The 17672-nt window shown below is 42.4% G+C and overlaps 2 protein-coding genes across 2 annotated transcripts; both read right to left on the bottom strand.

Moving 5' to 3' along the window:
- Positions 1-5580: 5580 nt before the first annotated feature.
- LOC130387983 (uncharacterized) lies at positions 5581-8377 on the bottom strand. The gene is made up of 4 exons (XM_056597275.1): positions 8327-8377; positions 6743-6964; positions 6404-6562; positions 5581-5910 (listed from the first exon to the last, which is right to left on the bottom strand). The coding sequence occupies exons 1-4, from the start codon at positions 8375-8377 to the stop codon at positions 5722-5724; spliced, it is 621 nt and encodes a 206-aa protein (XP_056453250.1). The 3' UTR covers positions 5581-5721.
- A 788-nt stretch (positions 8378-9165) lies between these two features.
- LOC130387982 (vitellogenin-like) lies at positions 9166-17320 on the bottom strand. Its single transcript, XM_056597273.1, has 13 exons — positions 17219-17320; positions 16030-16077; positions 15716-15882; positions 15417-15487; positions 15077-15242; positions 14805-14942; positions 14185-14359; positions 13424-13566; positions 12428-12531; positions 11090-11255; positions 10646-10831; positions 9689-9841; positions 9166-9384 (listed from the first exon to the last, which is right to left on the bottom strand). The coding sequence occupies exons 1-13, from the start codon at positions 17262-17264 to the stop codon at positions 9166-9168; spliced, it is 1782 nt and encodes a 593-aa protein (XP_056453248.1). The 5' UTR covers positions 17265-17320.
- Between the last annotated feature and the right edge of the window lie 352 nt (positions 17321-17672).

The following is a 17672-nucleotide window of genomic DNA, read 5'->3' as shown; positions in this document are numbered from 1 at the left end:
GCCTTGTTTAAGATGCTAGTTTGATGACGTCACAACCAAGGGGCCCCGGTGCGAGGTGTATGTGGATGTGTTTATCCTGATGGCCCATTTGCAGAGAGGGATGAGCTCATGAATTACCAAAACATGTATGCAGAGAAATGTCAGTCACTTTGGTTACTTGCTGAATGTCTCAATAGTAAGGAGTAATGTTTAACGATACTGTATATATCTTGAATCTATCTACAGAATATAAAGATTTACAGGTCTTTGGGCTGCAGCTGGTCTTCTCCTGGCGAGTCTTTGGACCGCTCATCTCCTCTCTGTGGTCTCCACTCACTTGAAATACTCGCGAGCTGAGACACAACCATTCACAAATACTATTAGGTATACAAATATAACAAAGTTAAAATGAATAGCTAAAGCTCATAAGTAAATATTAAACACTATTATCCATGTTTAACCTTCACATTCCTTTTGAGGCCAATTAAAAGTATATCGAAGGGCTACAAAATGAATTCAGTAATTCAACAAGAACTAAAGTTTATCGTCAACAGAACACCAGACATGAATGCCCCTCATGGATTGATCATGCTGACTGTAAGCTAACCTAAGGCGTTGACAACCAGAGGGAAAACCAGCCGGACTCACTTGAGAGAGAAGAGGTCCATGTGCTCCTCTAGCGTATTGAGCTTGACCCGGAGATCCTGGCCCTCCTGCAGCTGAACGCTCCCGTCAAGACTGGTGGAGCTAATGAGCTCTGAGGCCCACTCCACCCCCACCTGGCCCAGGACCCCATCCACCCCCATCCATCCAGACAGGCCCACCAACGCACTGTGGACACAAGGCCAGACACTCAGGATCACATCAGATAGCACTCATAGCCCAGATGGGAAATCAGATGGCCCATTATGAAAAGATGATGGATACACGTATATCTATACCACCATGGTAGTAAATGTACTGGGTTCAATCTCCGATGTCCAACCCAATGTGGTTGAAGGCATTCCTGGGCTCCTATCCTGCGCCGTAATGAATGTATTTCAAAATAAAATTGCCTTCAAATAAAATCATCTGAAGTGCTTGATTTAAAATCATCTGAAGTGCTGACATCCATGTGTTTGCATGGATGTCAGCTGCCGCAGCTCCCCCCACCTCCAACAAATGCTAAGTGACAAGCCTACACCAACACACACCCAAACGTCTGCTACAGATGTGTATGTGTGTGGGTGATCTTGGGATTGACTGTGAGTCTATAGCCTTTTTCAGCAAGTCCTCTGCGTTTTTCAGCATTTTTTAATCAGGAGATTTGACCCTGAGGGTGTTTCAGACTTGATGCTTTATATGCCGACATCGGTGTCTACATCAGTAGAATCTCCGGGTGGTTTAGGGGGATGGGCTTGCAAGGGTCGGGATATGACGTAGGGTCTAAGTTTGCAAGAGGCTGGATAGTGTGGAACAGGCAGAACTTATCGCGTTGTTGCTGCAATGATGCACCATATATATATAAATATATAACATATAGAACAACTGCATTACCGGAGAAACCATTCGACGGCAGGGAAGGATCTGGGAATTTCAGGACCCTATAGGGCCGATTGCTCTGTCAGTTAGCATTGCGCTAGCTGTGCTGCGCTTTAAAACCGTACTCCTTAAAACTGAGGTTTTGGAGTTTAACACGCAGCGGCGCACGAGGTTGAACGTCATTGCTGTGTAACGACACGTACAGGATCAGCTGATTCCTAGCTGACTCGGTTTAAACTGCTTGGAAACCGGAAGTACTCTGATTTCTAGTATACCCCAGAGCAGATGCAGTCTTAACTTCATGGTGGATGCATTTTGTGCTATAATTACCAACAAAAACTTAATGGGAATCTAAAATGAACTTTAATATAATAAAAACGCTATAATGTTGACATATATTATGAAATAGTCTAGGCTACTTTTTGTGGAAATCTGAGTCTTGAATCTGCCCTCACCTACGTCAATCAATTAGTTGTCATTGTTTTCTCTTGGTGTGTGTATGCAAACGTGATTACTAGGCCACGTTTATACGTAGCAGGGTATTTATAGAAACGAATATTTCCCCCCCTCCGTTTTCAAAAATAACATTGTGCACACAACATCGTTTTCAAAAAAGTTGTTGTTTACATCAAAACGGATAAATACGCCGTTGGGACATTATAACTATGCCAAACCTATGGGCGGCAGTGTAGGGAGAAGGATAAAGCCATGCAAGCCAATCAGAATCCTCAGAATCAACAACAACGAATAACACGAGCGTCTTCCTGTAACAAACAAACTGTAAACATAGGGCGCTCATATGACGTTAAGCATTTCCTGGCGCATAATGTGACGTTTCAGAACCTAAAACCCCGGCCGTTTCTCAATTCGTAGCACGCGTACTACGGACTCGATGACTTGCAAGCACGTACTTGGCAAGTCTGTACTTCAAGCACATACTTGCGAGCACGCGAGTACGTACCTGCAATTGGAACAGCAGCGGACTCGATGACGTCACCACCTCTGCTCGTCCGTTAACTGTGCTACGGCCTCATTTAGGCATATACTACTGAACAATATAAACAAATGATACAAAACAAAATCCCAGCCTCTTTCATTTTCAAATAGTATGTAAATATTCTGAATGAATAACAATTGAAAAGATATGAGTGTCCTGTCATGTGTATAAGCTATACACACACGACCTTACATATATATATTTATATATTATTATTATTATTATATTATATATTATATAAATATATAAGTTAAGAGTAACTTAAGCTACAGTTGTAACTTGTGCGTCTTCTCCATATTGTCCGCCCTCGTACTGCTGCGAGCAGTGGCGGATCTTCCATTAGGCAAACCTAGGCAAGTGCCTAGGGCCCCAACCAAAAAAAAAAAAAAAAAACCTGAAAAAAAAAATATATATATCTGAAACTGATTTTACTGTGGAGAGTTGAGTGGCAGTGCACTATGGGTTTATTGCGATTCTAAGAGTATTGGGATGGTTATTTGTTTTGTGTACGTGTTTCAAAAATTAGGGCCCCATGTCTATATTTTGCCTAGGGCCCCAAAATGGCTAGATCCGCCCCTGGCTGCGAGTGCGAAATGCATCCTGGGATTTATAGCGGGAGCAAGCACACACGAGCCACCTCCGATGCATGCTCGGTGAAACGGCGATATCGAGCACGCATCCAGAACACTTCCGGGTTTTACGACAGTACTCGCTTGATGCGTGCTTCGAATTGGAACAGTGCTCGGGCAACGACTGATGACGTTTCACGAGTCCACGAGCACACGAGCACGCACAAGTACGCGAATTGAGAAACGGCTCCCGTTTCTACCCGTTGACACGACAACACGTAACCGGCGTTTTCAGAAATCTCCACTTTGGCCGGAGTTTTTAGAAATGATCGTTTTCTGTGACAAAAACTGCGTTTTCGTGTAAATGAGAGGCCAAACCGTGTGAAAATATCTGCGTTTTCCCTTCGTGTAAACGGGGCCTTAAAGGTTGGGTATGGGATTTGCGAAATGCCAGCAGATTTTGAAAATACACAACTCAAATGGTCCTACCCCCTCTCCTTCAACGCTGACTCTGACTCCACCCATTCCAAGTACATGGACGCGCAATCATGCACGAGCGAACACAGATGCGCGAGAGCGAGTCATTTGCTAGTTAGCTAGCTCCAGTAGCTACCGCAGGATAACAACAAACAGAAGCTTGCTCTGGGTCACGAGGTTTGAGTACGTGCTCTGGAAATCATTGGCTGGAGTTTATCGAGCCCTGCCCGTTCCACAGATGATTGACTTGTTTAATTTTCATGTCAGTACTTCTAACTCAGTGGCTTTAAGTGGGTCATGATAAGGATTTCAAGTAATTTTGCAAAAATGGCCAAAGAAGCGAATTCCATACCCAACCTTTAATTAATTGAAGACGAACTAATAGGCCTATTCGAGTAATTAGGATAATGTCACGCCTTTCAATTCTCGGAGAAGGAGAGTTAGGACCATTTTAGTTAAGCATTGACCTTTTTATGTTTCGTTGAATGGTACGATCCTCCTCCATTTATTTTTTTTGCATACAAATAATCTGTTCTTTGTAGAGTTTTAGTTGGGCACTTTAAGCAACTCCTATATTGTAGCCTGTATTGTACTGAAGGCCTACCTGGTGTAATAAGTGTAAATGTATCATACCTATTATTCATAAAACTAATTCTGTGTGTGTGTTGGTTATGATGGAGCATTGTTTCATCCTGCAAACTGGTTTGGTCTCCTCTAAAACCACGTCAGTTGCGAGATTAGACTAACACGAACAAAATACGCCCTCTTTCTTCAGAGAAATGTGAATTTCTCTGAAGACAGTAATTGAGATCAACGTCAAATGCAGCTGCAGGTTAAACCACAAGTTCATATGACACAGCAATGGAGTTTAAGACGTCACGTGACTTCTTCCGTCACCGACAAGTTTAAACCCGTGTTAAACTCTAAAAAGTGGCTAAGCTAGCGACAGAGCAATCGGCCCATAATGTTTAGCTTACTATTGTAAATAATAATAAAAACATTTACCAAATACGTGCGTGCAGCTTCGATATATATTTTTTAACCATTCAGCAAACAAAAGGCAACAGGATGATTAGCATTTAGGGTGCCACTAAATGACATGCAAATGCAGACTGAAGCGTCATCAACACGCCCACTCACGGAGTGTGAGAAATGCCGAATTTCTACGCCTCATTCCCACGTCATTTACATTTCCTACGGAGAAAATAATACCTCAGGTGTGGTATTCTTTTCAGGAGAATTTCAGGGTACAAATGTCAGTATATGCTGTTCAGACATAGAGCCCATCAGGAAAATATCAGGAGACTATCAGGACACGTATGTCTGAAAGCAACTTATGTGTGCGTCAGTCAGTTGTAGTTAAGCCTGTCAACATGCTGCTTTCAGACATACATACGTGGATGTCCTGATATTCTCCTGATGGGCCGTATATCTGAACAACATATCATGACATTTGTGATGCTAAATGACATGCAAATGCAGACCGAAGCGGTCGGCATTTGCATCGGTCGGCATTTGCATGTCATTGAGTGTTACCCAAAACGATAATCAGCCTGTTGCCTTTTGTTCGCTGAATGATTAAAAAATATATATCACAGCTGCACGCATATATAGATATTCTTTTTTTTCATTATTATTAATTACAAAAGTTAGCTGAAGATTATAGGGTCCCGGCATACCACTCCCTGTTCTCTCAGTTAAACACAGAATTAAACTACATTTTTACCCTGTGTTTGTTGTAAAAATTGGTCTCTCGATTCTCCATGCTGTCTGTGGTCAAACCAAAACAACTACATTGACAGCAGTCACCCTTACCCTGCCTCTTACGAACTTAGACCCTACGTCATATCCCGGCCCTTGTAAGCCCACCCCCCTAAACCACCCGGAGATTCTACTGATATCTGAACGACACTGATGTCCGCATATATAGCATCAAGTCGGAATCACCCTCTCTCCTGGTGTTAAAATGCTTACAAATGCGGAGGACATTTCTGAAAACGGCTTATAGTCAATGTCTAGTTTAATGAAGGCACCAGAATGATGTTTATTTCATCAAAGTGTTAAACTAGCAATATTATAGCTGAGATGCGCCATTGGTGAAGTGTGTCGTTTATTCACGTTTGGCCGCAACATTGGTGTTTGCGAGCAGTTCCTGCACTCTGACTTGTTTTTATTGAGTTACTTTGGCTTAATGAAGCCTGCCAGAGAGAGGTGGCTGGGGTCTCTGTAGTTCCCGCTGCCCTTCAGCCGCAGCGAGAGCAGGGAGGTCATGTTGAGGGCTAGGCGGATGGGCATCCCCGACAGAGACGGCATCACCAACTCCTCCGCCATCAGAACTGCCCGGTGGCTGAGCTTGACTTCCTGGCCCTGGGAGAGAGGGGGGTATGGATCAAGGGGCTCCACCAACGTTTCCATGCTGTGACACCATCTATTGAAGTGCTTTTGACAATGGTCATTAAAATGAAAAAACATGAGATATGAGAGAATATGAGAAATACATCCAAACAACTTTTGTATTTTTCTTCAATATATGAATCCCCTTTTCCGGCTTTCAAAACAATGACCCATTAAACTGTCGAAGATTGTAGCCCATACACAAATGTTTCTAAAGATAAATAAGAAAAGCTGTTTACGATGGCCATCCTGCGACCTGCAACCTGCGACCAACCTAGTGGTCGCACCAACGTGGAAAACCCCAAGTTATAGGAGGTTCCCGACAGAACCAGTTGATTGCGGAAATATATTATGGGACTGATGGGATGGAGCACGTATCATACAGAGCCTCCACAGAGTAGAAAGTTATCGATTTGGATTAGATTAGATTAGGTTACACTACAATACGTTACAGTAGAGGAGCTACCTTGAGCAGCCTGACGGCCAGCCCTGCCACCGTCATGGACAGCTGGTTGAACTGGGTGTGGAGGTCGTCGCAGGTGAACACGCTGATCTCGTTTCCAAACACCTTCACCCCGACCCAACACCTGGGAGAGCCCTCACTGACTCTCCGGCCACCAGTCCACTGGGAACACAAACACACATGTATGACTCAGATCCCCTAGCTGTGGTCTATCACTTTATTGCAGCATTGTTCAACAGTTGATGAATACAATTTAGATCCAGTGTCTAGTGTTCTCCCAGAATGGCATCAATAATGCAATTATACTAAACTTAAGAAGTCATTATTAATTGTTAATCTCACCATGGCCTTGGCTCGGTCTAGATAGCTGCTGATGCTGGAGGAACAAGCTTCATTTCCCGCGCCATCATCGCCTTCTCCACCCTCTCTTCTTCTTTTGCCTTCCCCGTTCTTCGACTGCGAATGCCCTCTGGTCCCCCCGGCGGGTTCCCTCTCAGAGCCGCGGGGCGGACGACCCAGCAGGTTCTTCAGGATTGGTTCTACGTTCTCAACTCGAAGGTCTACCTGGAATGGAAACAACCGGAGGATGTTTCCTGCTCTGTTCCATGAGAAATTATTGATTTATTAGTTAAAAAATACAATATATAGAAAAGTAAAAAATGTATATATTTTGTTATATATATATATATATATATATATATATATATATATATATATTAGTGCTGTCAGGTAAACGCGTTATTAACGGTGTTAACGCAAACCAATTTTAACGGCGTTCATTTTTTTATCGCGCGATTAACGCAATTTATTTATTGATTTTATTTTTTGGGCTCAAAACAAAGAATTAGTAGCCTGCCTGACTGCTATGTTCAAGGCAGTATGTTTGTATGTTCATCGTTTAGTTGCACGATAGGCTTTTCTTTTGTATCGTCCTGTTTTGATCAGTATATGCCAATGTTGTTATCAATGAAAAAACATTTGCACAAGGCAAGCCGATGCACGTCTCCATGTTGATAAGAGCATTAAAATGAGAAAAAATAATGGGACAAAGAAATCAAGGGATATTTAGCGTAGAAAAAATCGTGAGTTAACTATGACATTAATGTGATTAATCGCGATTAAATATTTTAAGCGCTTGACAGCACTAATATATATATTTTACGCTACATGCCCACTGCACCGTCAGTCAACGGATGTGGGAAGGCGTGGCTGACTGATGGGGGAGTAGTCTTTGCAGAGGCATCCGTCAGCCAATCAAATCGCTTCGCCGGGTTCTTCCCGCTTCTTCCTGCTTGTTGCGAGGCAAGATTGCCCGATTTCCCACTTTCCAGTATCGTCAGAGCCCGAGTCGCGTCACAGTGCTTAAATTTGCATACGTGATCTGATTGGATGACGGATCCGTCGCTGCCGAAAAAGTTGAACAATTTTCAACTTCTTGATGTTGAAAATTGTCAATTATTTTTGTTTATGCTCCGTTCACTTGCATGGGTACTTCACAACTTCCGGCGGTGAATTATAATTGACCACTGTCAAGGTAAACAAACAGATTTTTTGCCGTTTGCCATTTTAATCTAGATTCATTTTGGAATTAATCTAGATTAAAAAGAAAACGTTGCCCACCACTAATATATATATATATATATATATATATATATATATATATATATATATATATGTATTTATTTAGTAATTTATCAGATGCTTTTATCGATTATAAGCAACTTGAATTAATTTTAGATACATTTAATCAAGGAGCAGCAAGGGTGTAGGCATCTTGCTAAAGGATGCTCCAAGGTCGGCTGCAGAGCTGACATTAGGGATTGAAAACATTCGGCTATGGGTTGATCGGAGAATCTGCTAGCGATTTCACTTCCCTGGCCATATTTTAATAGATAATAACAAGATGACAGGCAGGGTTCTACCTACTTCCAGAAGGTTATGTGCTCTGCCATGAAGATACACCGTCAGGTTAGCCATGGCAGAGCGCGGGAGGAAGGATTTGGTTGAGAAAATCAGTGACCCTTCTAGGTTTGCAATGCCCATGCCTGAGACACACACACACACACACACACACACACACACACACACACACACACACACATACAAATTGATAATAAGCATTATAGAAGTGAACCACATCACAAATCAACCATAACAAAAAGTGAATCCCGTTACCTGTGGCAACAGTGTAGTCGGAATAGGACGAATATTTCCAGAACTCCGCTTCAAAGTCTTTGCTGATGATGTCATCAGGTAGGGCCTCCATTAGAGTTTGTTTCATTGGATCATCACTCTTTAGGACCGCAGTCAGGTGACTCCACACAAAGGAACCAACTAAAGAAAGCAAAAAGTATCTTAGCATCCCCTTAACATCCCAAAGTCTTACTTACAAATACAAATATCCAAAAAGAGAAATGCATTCAGCATTCTTTTCCAGTAAGAGAATAACCAATAAAATAGAATCAAAGAAGGATAGGTCCAACTCATGCATCTCCTTTAAGTAGAAGTAAAGATTAAGTTTTAAATAACTTCCTAAAACCAAAGAGAGGGAATATTTAAGTCATGTAGCATGATTATCAGTAAGGTCAGTTGAAATCTTAGTGAAATACAGCTTACACATGGATCTGTTAAAAAAAAATTGAATATGAAAATATTACATATTTCAAATTGTATTGTTTACAATCTCACATTTAGCTTATCTGAAGATTTACCTTTTCACATAAACTATGGATTTAAAGGAATGAGTTTTAATTTTTAAAGTAAAATCAGAAATGTCTGTGTTTGAGTTTCATGACATAAGGGTCTGTGTTCCCGTCCCTCTGCTGGGGAGCGGCCAGACCTTGGCTGGAGCTCTCGTTGCCGAGGGTCGCCCTGACCGCCCGCAGCGTGCGTGGATCAGGGCAGCGCATGAGCTGCTGGTATGCAGCGACCCGGACCTCTGCGTCCTCCTGGGAGGAGCGATACAGCTGCAACAGCACAGAGTGCTGCAGAGGAAACCAGCTGTCAATCAACGGTGTCAGAACACCCTCCTCACCTCTTCTCCTCCTCCTCTCCAATGACCTCTTCCACCCTTCACCCAGATAATCATGTGATCTGGTTCTGAGGGGTGTTGACATAAAACATATCGACCACATGGACATAGCGACCAGAATGCTGTTGTGGGGAATTTAGATTAAATTGATAGATGGAGCGAGATGAGTGGATGATAAATAGGTAAGTAGATAGATAGCATGATAGACAGGATCCTCAGCGCACACTTATTGTTGTTGTTGCACTATTGTCACTCACATCAGTAGTACAGGGCATGCGTCTGAAGGAGCGGATGGCAGCGAGCTGCAGCTCTGGGACCTCTGAGGAGCCGAGCACACAGCGGCTCAGCATTGCTACCAGGGCCGGGGCCGAGAGGCCTGAGTTCCCCACAGCTTTCAGTATATACAGGAGCTGCAAGAAAGACCGAAATCAATGTGGGATTAGAAGGAAGGACTTCAAATTCAGAACATCTTGAATACACAATAGGGCACACAAACACGACCGGAGAAGGATGCTAAAACAATAAAAAAATACAACAATCAACTGTTTGGAGTAAGAAAGGAGTAGAAAGGTGAAAGGCACTTTATTGGGTATCAAGTATAAAACACTTCCTTTCAGCATGTTTGAAGTGAAAATGTATCATATCTCATCACTTCAAGAAGCAGTAGTCATCTGTAAATACAATGTTCTGCAAAATAACTCAATTCTATGATTGCCTTATGACTGGGTAGCACATTTACATTTAGCGACTTAAAACCATCTATTCACAGAGTCAATCATGCAGGAAGACAGCCAGCTCTTCGGGATCAGTTAGGATGAGGTGTCTTGGCTCAGGGATACCGCAACACTCAAGGGGCGAGCCGGGAATCGAACTAGTAACTTTCTGGTTACCAGTCAACCCGCTTTACCTCCTGAGAGTTAAAGTCACCCCCAGCAGTAGGCCTGCTGTTCCACCAGCTGGCCAATAAAACGTTTTTGGAGGTGTCCACTAGTTCAATTCTTTATAAAGTCATGTTTGCCCTTCTCCTCCCTACTATGCTGATCTGTTCGTGCACAATTGGACATTATCTGGTGGCAGGGGCTTAAGCTTATTCTTGCAGGTTGGTGGTATTCCCTCTAAAGTCATGCCTCCTCTTCCTTCAGTTAAACTCGTCATTATAATGCATGTGCAAACAAAGAGTTAGAAGAGATGTTTCTATTGCGCTTTGCATTTACCTCTGACACTCTCCTCGGATCCTTTCCTCCACATCCACTGCCTAGGCTGTCCTGCAACGTCTGCACAAAGCTCTGGACCTGAGGAAGACTGGTGCATGGGCCAGCGGACCTCCGACACAGAGCATGGACCATTGAGGAGCCCGCCAGCAGGGCCCGGGGACGCAGCTCTGGGGCCTCCAGCAGGGCCTGGCATGGAGGACCAGAGACATAGTGGATGCAGTTGGTCTCGTTTCATTATAAACAGATGAGATGAGATGGACTTCATGATCCCAGACAAATGTAAATGTAAACATTATTGACATATTATGGTTAACCTCTCCCACCTGCCTCCACCTGTTCATAAGCATGTCACATCAAATGTTATACATATATACACTTATATATTCAAACGGCATCATGAAGAAGTCATCAGCATCAGTGAAATGGTAGTCCTGTTGCTCCTACATTGATGGAGTTGATGATGAGGGGAGACGGGTGGGGGATGAGGGCTAGGCTAGTGAGGTAGGACTGAGCCCGGTCCAGATCCAGGTCTCCTCTCTGCATCAGCTCGGTCAACAGCAGCACACAGCTCTCCGAGCCACATGCTGGGAGGGCCGACAGCAGCGGATGCCTGTCCAACAACAAAGAATAGGACACTAGGTGTGAATCAATGTCGGGGAATAAAAACGTTTTTACAAGATGTTATTTGAATATGGTTTAATGATTTGGTAACACTTTATAATAAGGTGCAATAATAAATAGCAAACTAGTCATTACCTAACCTTTGTTAACATTGGTTAATTGTTACTAAAATATCTACTTGGCACAAGTTACGTTTTTTTTCACATACCACAGTATGTGAAAAAAACACAGAGTGTTGCTGGTAAGGGTTAGGGCCGTGTGTTAGGGATAGGGCTGTGTGTTAGGGTTAGGGCGGTGTGTTAGGGTTGGGTTAGGGTTATGCAAACAACTAATATTGAATTAATGATGAAAAAACTATTAACTTGTGCCAAATAGATATTTTAGTAACAATTAACAAATATTAAAAAAGGGTTAGGTAATGACCAACTGGTCATTACCTAACCCTTTTTTAATATTTCAAAATGTATTATGGCAACTTATTATAAAGTGTTACCAATGATTTTTATGATTGATTATTATGATTTATATGCAAACAAATATATATGTGCAAAATAAATATTCAAAAACAAAAAAACAAACATGTATATCTAATAGCTAATTGTTGTATACTATTAACTGTATAAAAGTCCTCTGACAGAAAATCAGTTAGTTTTTTAATTTGAATAAGCTTTGTCTCCTTCAGGTTGTGTTATCTGGCCACCCATCTGTTCACTGGTGATACCTTGTTCCAATTTATTAACCTGTTCCCTGGGGTGAACCGGTCACAAGAACTCCCTTATCTGTACCAGAAATACTACTGCATGTACTATGTGTATTCTGGGCTCACTCTGCTAGAGAGGAGACTATTGTATTCAGACATTGAAATAGGTTAATTGTGTACAACTATTGTGTGCTTTTTTGCATTTAGAAGTCTCATCTGTCCTAGACGCAAAATCTCAAGAAATTGTCACGACAGTACATAAAGAGTTAGGTCCCATATTAGTATGACCAGCTTTTTTGTCTCAGGAATGTCGATTTCAAGTAGTGACCAGCAAGATGCAGATTGTAAAAAAATAAATAAAAATGCTTGGGGCTTAAATGCATTTACCGTACAGTTTATAGACTAACTCAAGATCAGAGGACATGTATATGTGCAATTCAATAGGAAATTAATTCACTCACCAGTCATCGCGACAGTTGAAGGAAGACTCTTGCCAGAGCATCTTCAGTTGAGACAGAGACAGATCTTTCAACTGGAAGACCAGCTGAAGGAAGCGTTGGGACATCTGAGATGGCCCAAGGAGGGTAGGAGATTGTTAGGATGGACTAAACATTCGACATTGTGATTTATTGTGAATTTGATTTCAACCCATTATGTAAAATGTTTTGAGGAGCATTATGTAAAATGCTCCTCAAATGAAAATGTTTGGACAGAACTGTGAATTATTCCACTGTCGATCAAGTCATCCATCTTTCATTTCCCAAAGAATAAAGCTTTTAGAGAGCTATCTTGGTTTAAACCGACTTTGTGAAGGTTGGCTGATTCAGCTTGACTTGGACCTCAAATGCAAAGCTGGATAACATTCAATACCTCCCAGACTGAAAAAAGTCTCCTGGGGAGGCAAGCCGCGACATATGATGAAAGGTAAACAAGTGGTTCGGCAAAACATTGACTCATTGAGAGTTTACCCCAAACAATCCCTGGAGCAGCCAGACTGGATAGTATCTTGCTTTGTGTTTGCTCTATTATTTCATCACTGTTATCATAATTCAAGGAAAATCATGCATTCTGTTAATTAGAATACTGAGTCATTGAGCAAATGATTTTATAAATTATTATAATTAATTAATTATAGATACTTACTGCTGAGCAGGTAGGGTTATGTTGCAGACATCGATGATTCAAACTCTGAACCTTTCAGCTAGGACTCATAACCCTTACCAGTCTATCCTGCACTCTGTAATATATTATCATCATGTATTTCCATTGAATGAGCAATTTGATCCAAAGGGTCTTAAAAAATGTTTAAGGGACCCTATTTTACCACCAGGTGTGATTGTGATTATCCTTGACAAGTCTTTTCAATATCATCCCTGCCCTGTGATTTAGTGACATCACAAATGGGAATGATTTAGTGGGAATCACAAGTGTGGCTTCAAGGTGGGTTTAAATCCTACCTGTTGCTGATCCCGGGTGAGACCACATAAGAGGTTGATGCTTTCGCTGGCCTGCTGACGTGTGGACAATGGGCTTCGACGTGGTCCTCCCTCATGGTCAAACATCAGGTCTGTCAGCACACCCGGTCCCAGTGATTCAGAATCTGAACAAGCGGGAGGAGAAGAGGAGGAGGAGAAGGAGGGGAAAAGAGGTAGAGAGGAGGTGGAGAGGGGGAAGAGGAGAGGAGGCGGTGAGGAGAAGGAGGGGAGGAGATGAGGAAGAGTGGAGGAGGAGAAGCGGAGGAGATGAGGAGTAGGAAATGAGGAGGAGAGGAGGAGAGGAAGAGGGGTCCTTTGGTGAACACAATATTGTTCACTAAAGGAACCCTTTGATGTTGTATACCTGATGAGTATCGGGAGATACTCAACAGGTATACAACACACACAGCCTGCAGGTTTTTCCATTATATCCCGCAAGGTTGATGCCGCTAATGTTATGGGGACAGGATGGTCTAGTAGTGTTTAACTCCCAGTCAAAAGGATTCAAGGTTTGAACCCAAAGGTAGGAACTCCACATGTTCCACATGGGAAATGTGGGTGTTGAAATGTGGTTGTGACAGGCTTTCACTCATGTCGGCGGGAAATGGAAGTAATAATAAAGTATGTTGCTCTGGATGAAAGCATCTGCTGATATATTTAGTAATTTGGTAGATGGTAAAGTAGTAAATAGTAACAGCTGTTAGAATACACGACTAGCTACAAGCAATCAGCAGCACATTCACCTGACCCGGGCGCTGACTCCGGCTGGGCTCTGAGCAGAGAGAGCTTGGACAGAGTCTGGGTCGTGACCAGTCCTGCTCTTCCAGTTACCATAGAGACCGTTTCAGTGCAGTTGACCTCCACCATCACTTTGGTCCTTTGCATTCGTTGAGCACATTGGAGCTTGGAATCAACTGTCTGAAAACAAGCAGACAAAATGGTTGGGTTAGGAAGAGGTCTCATTTGGGAGTTTTGCATGTTAACATGATGTCAATGCAGATGGTAGAGTTAACTGCAAGGAGACTAGTGATGATATTAGTAATGGTGGCTGAACAATTAGAATTTTGGGTAACCAGAAACCCCTCAAAAAGAATCTTATAATTAATAGTATTGTATATCAGCCTGATAATGCACAGTAACAAAGAATAGCAAAAACCATTAAACCACAAAAGCAATAAAAAGCAACCTCAATTGCACCAATTGAGGATCTTCTAAATCTTCCCTCTTAACTTCCACCAATCTCGCGTTAGCACTTTGTTTTCTCTGTGTGGTTACTCTTTAAACTGATTGGTAGGGGAGGAATCTAAAATGAGCCCTCAGTATTTGGACTTTGTTTTGAAATAAGCCAAGGTGATCAACTCACGGTATCCTCGGTCAGCGATACAGAATGGGACCAGAAGTCTGACAGTCGGGGCTGTTGACATTCCTTCAGGTCCCTTGTCTTGATCAATACAGATCCTCTCTGTTTATACCTGGTGTGGCAGGTACCATAGACATCAGTCTGGAAGAAGTGACATGATAAAACAACGTTAAACAGACAGACTGTGAAAGTAACTTGGACGCCTTCTTAGAATTCCTTGATTTCTTTAACAGAATTTATTAAATAACATGAAAATATCAGTTGAAGTTTCCCACCTCTTTCTCTGTTTCCCCTTTGGAGGCTGTGTGGGAGGTCTGGAGCATACTCAGTAGAGCTCTCTTGATGTTCATGGCCCACACCTGCTCGCCCTCCTGTGGACACAGTGCAGTGACCTTTCCCCTTCGGAGAGAGAACTTGAGGCGCGTCCCCTCCAGAGACTCCCTGGGGGAGAAAGAAAAACACACCATCCTCAGTCCCTGAGGGAGGCAGGACTTACAGACAGACAAGCCGTGTTGGTTCTGCTGAACAAATTATTTGGGGCAGTGCATTGCACTTAACACTAACAATGACTATAGGATTATTATTTGATGTCATATGTATTGATCGCAACATCACCTCAGACTCTTGAAACGCAGTACAGAGTGCTCCTTCTGGGAGGAGATCCTCTTTATCTGTGAATTTCTAATCTGGGATGCAGGAACACATCAACATAACACTTTATTAATCACAGGGTTGAAATTCAAGTGTTTTTACAGAAAAACAGTTAAAAGGACAGTACGAATAAAAGTGAAACATGAGCACAATAAATGTTTGGAATAGAAGAAACCGGAGTGAAAACACAACAGCGTGACCTCTCTCTTCCTAACGATTCTAGCTCTATTTTAAAGCTTTGTGGGTTTCAATCCCCTGCTGACCTTCAACATTAAATGGCACTTTGAGATCGTTTGTATGTCGACGACAAAGTCCAGGGCCAGACCGTTCCTTCCCGAGTTGGCGCCGCGGAGGGTGGTGGACATGGCTGTGCTGTACCTGTAGGTGTACCTCACCCCTCTCTGATAGGACAGCTCTGGGGACAAGGACCCTGTGGACATGATGGGCCACTCACAATCACTCAAAGAAATCAATACATTTAGTCCATAATGAAAAAACATAGAAATGGAAGGAATAAAATTATTATTATTTAACGTGCAGTATACTGTATATGATGTCCACGATGGTAGATTCTCACCAGGACAAGCAGGGTCACAGAGAGGATTCACCATCTGACGGCCCTCCCCTAATCCACACATGACAAAAATAACGGTCAAACATCCCTAACATCTATATATATGTTCAACCTCAAATGTTTCCTTCATATAAAGAAATTGGTGCTGTTGCTCACATACATATACGTCTTTTCTTTTCCACACACAATAATAATGTATAAATAATAACAGATTCACCAATCTATGCCCCATAGTAATAGAAGGGCTGTTAAACCAAAAAACGTACCATGCAGAAGGAGAAGAACAAGCATGAAATAAAGGCAGTGAAGTAATGACAGAGACTTAGCAGCCATAGCAGCACTGAGTAGCTGTAGCCCTCTCTGACAGGGACTCCAAATGCAAGTAAGGTAAAGTAAATCCCAGCACTGTTCACAGCCAATGAACGACCCTTCGTGTGTGTAGGCCTTCAACGGTGACCCAGACGGCTCCAAGCATCCAATCAGGAAAGGCTTTCCCAATAAGAGTTGCAAACACACATGCACACGACCAATCAGTTCACACATTAGTGGGGCTCTATTGGGGCGGGGGTCTGGGGGAGGGGTCTTCTTGCGCCTGGATCACTTCAATACTAGGGTCATGTCCAAAAAGAAAAAGCGCAAGTAATACTTCGAACAAATCAATCATTTTAAGGAGATCTAGATGCTAAAGTAGGAAAGAATAGGAGAAAGAATGAAAAGGGGAAGGAAATTAAGAAAGAAAACAATACAGAAGATGGGGAATTACGAAGGTGAATTATAACAATTCACATAAAAAGTTACACTTTTTTTAAATGTTTGATATATATTAGACACAGATACATGTTTGACAGGCAGTTGCAACCATAATGAATGTATCAATGTACGCAAAGTTTTACGAATGAACCATCTTGCACTGAAAACAGGAAACCAATTGAAGGGAGTAAACACTTGAAGAGAGGGACATCTAGCCTGCTTGTTTGTTGACTATCTCGATTTTGTCCAGAGGGAGGGGAGGTTGTCTGTGATATGGGAGATAATAAAAAAAACTGTCCAAACAAAACGCTAGAAAAAAGAAACTGTAGTCAAAGACTTTCAGTGGATGCCACACGTTTTTTTTTTCCAGAAGGTGATTAGGCAGATAATAACACAAAATATGTAATTCCCTGTTCTCATCATTATTCACGCAAGCGCCCACCATCTTTCCACGATGCAACCACTCCTGAGCGGCCCACGCCTTCCATACGTCAGGCTAAACCTCATCCCGCGACCAAATGCTTGTAAAGGGGTGCTCCAATGTGCGTTACTAGCGAGAGAGAGAGAGTGAGAGAAAGAGAGAGAGAGAGAGAGAGAGAGAGAGAGAGAGAGAGAGAGAGAGAGAGAGAGAGAGAGAGAGAGAGAGAGAGAGAGAGAGAGAGAGATGAGAGAGAGAGAGAGAGAGAGGGGGGGGGGGGGGGAGAGCGAGGGAGAGAGAGAGAATACATTTCGTTATGTTTCTGAAATGTCTTGGTCTAATTCATCTTCATAACGCTATATGAATTCTCAAGTCTTACTCTTAACATGTTTTTCATTGTTCTCGTTAAGGTAACTTTGCACTGGCGTAGGCCTACTCTCAGAATCCCCGAGTGGTGTATGCATGGACCTATTAAAGA

This window comes from Gadus chalcogrammus, chromosome 8 (genome assembly GCF_026213295.1).
Source record: "Gadus chalcogrammus isolate NIFS_2021 chromosome 8, NIFS_Gcha_1.0, whole genome shotgun sequence".
NCBI classification, from domain to species: domain Eukaryota; kingdom Metazoa; phylum Chordata; class Actinopteri; order Gadiformes; family Gadidae; genus Gadus; species Gadus chalcogrammus.
The sequence above is the reverse complement of the archived record's forward strand: the minus strand, read 5'-3'. Positions and strand labels throughout refer to the sequence as shown.

Coding starts and splice junctions, on each gene's coding strand:
- LOC130387983 (XM_056597275.1), bottom strand. CDS start 8,377: ATGGCTAACCTGACGGTGTATCTTCATGGCAGAGCACATAACCTTCTG. Junction 6,965..8,326: donor GAGCACATAACCTTCTGGAA/GTAGGTAGAACC, acceptor TTTCCATTCCAG/GTAGACCTTCGAGTTGAGAA. Junction 5,911..6,403: donor TGGCCGTCAGGCTGCTCAAG/GTAGCTCCTCTA, acceptor CCTCTCTCCCAG/GGCCAGGAAGTCAAGCTCAG.
- LOC130387982 (XM_056597273.1), bottom strand. CDS start 17,264: ATGGAAGGCGTGGGCCGCTCAGGAGTGGTTGCATCGTGGAAAGATG. Junction 10,832..11,089: donor TCATCATCAACTCCATCAAT/GTAGGAGCAACA, acceptor CCTCCATGCCAG/GCCCTGCTGGAGGCCCCAGA. Junction 9,385..9,688: donor GCATGCCCTGTACTACTGAT/GTGAGTGACAAT, acceptor TTTCCTCTGCAG/CACTCTGTGCTGTTGCAGCT.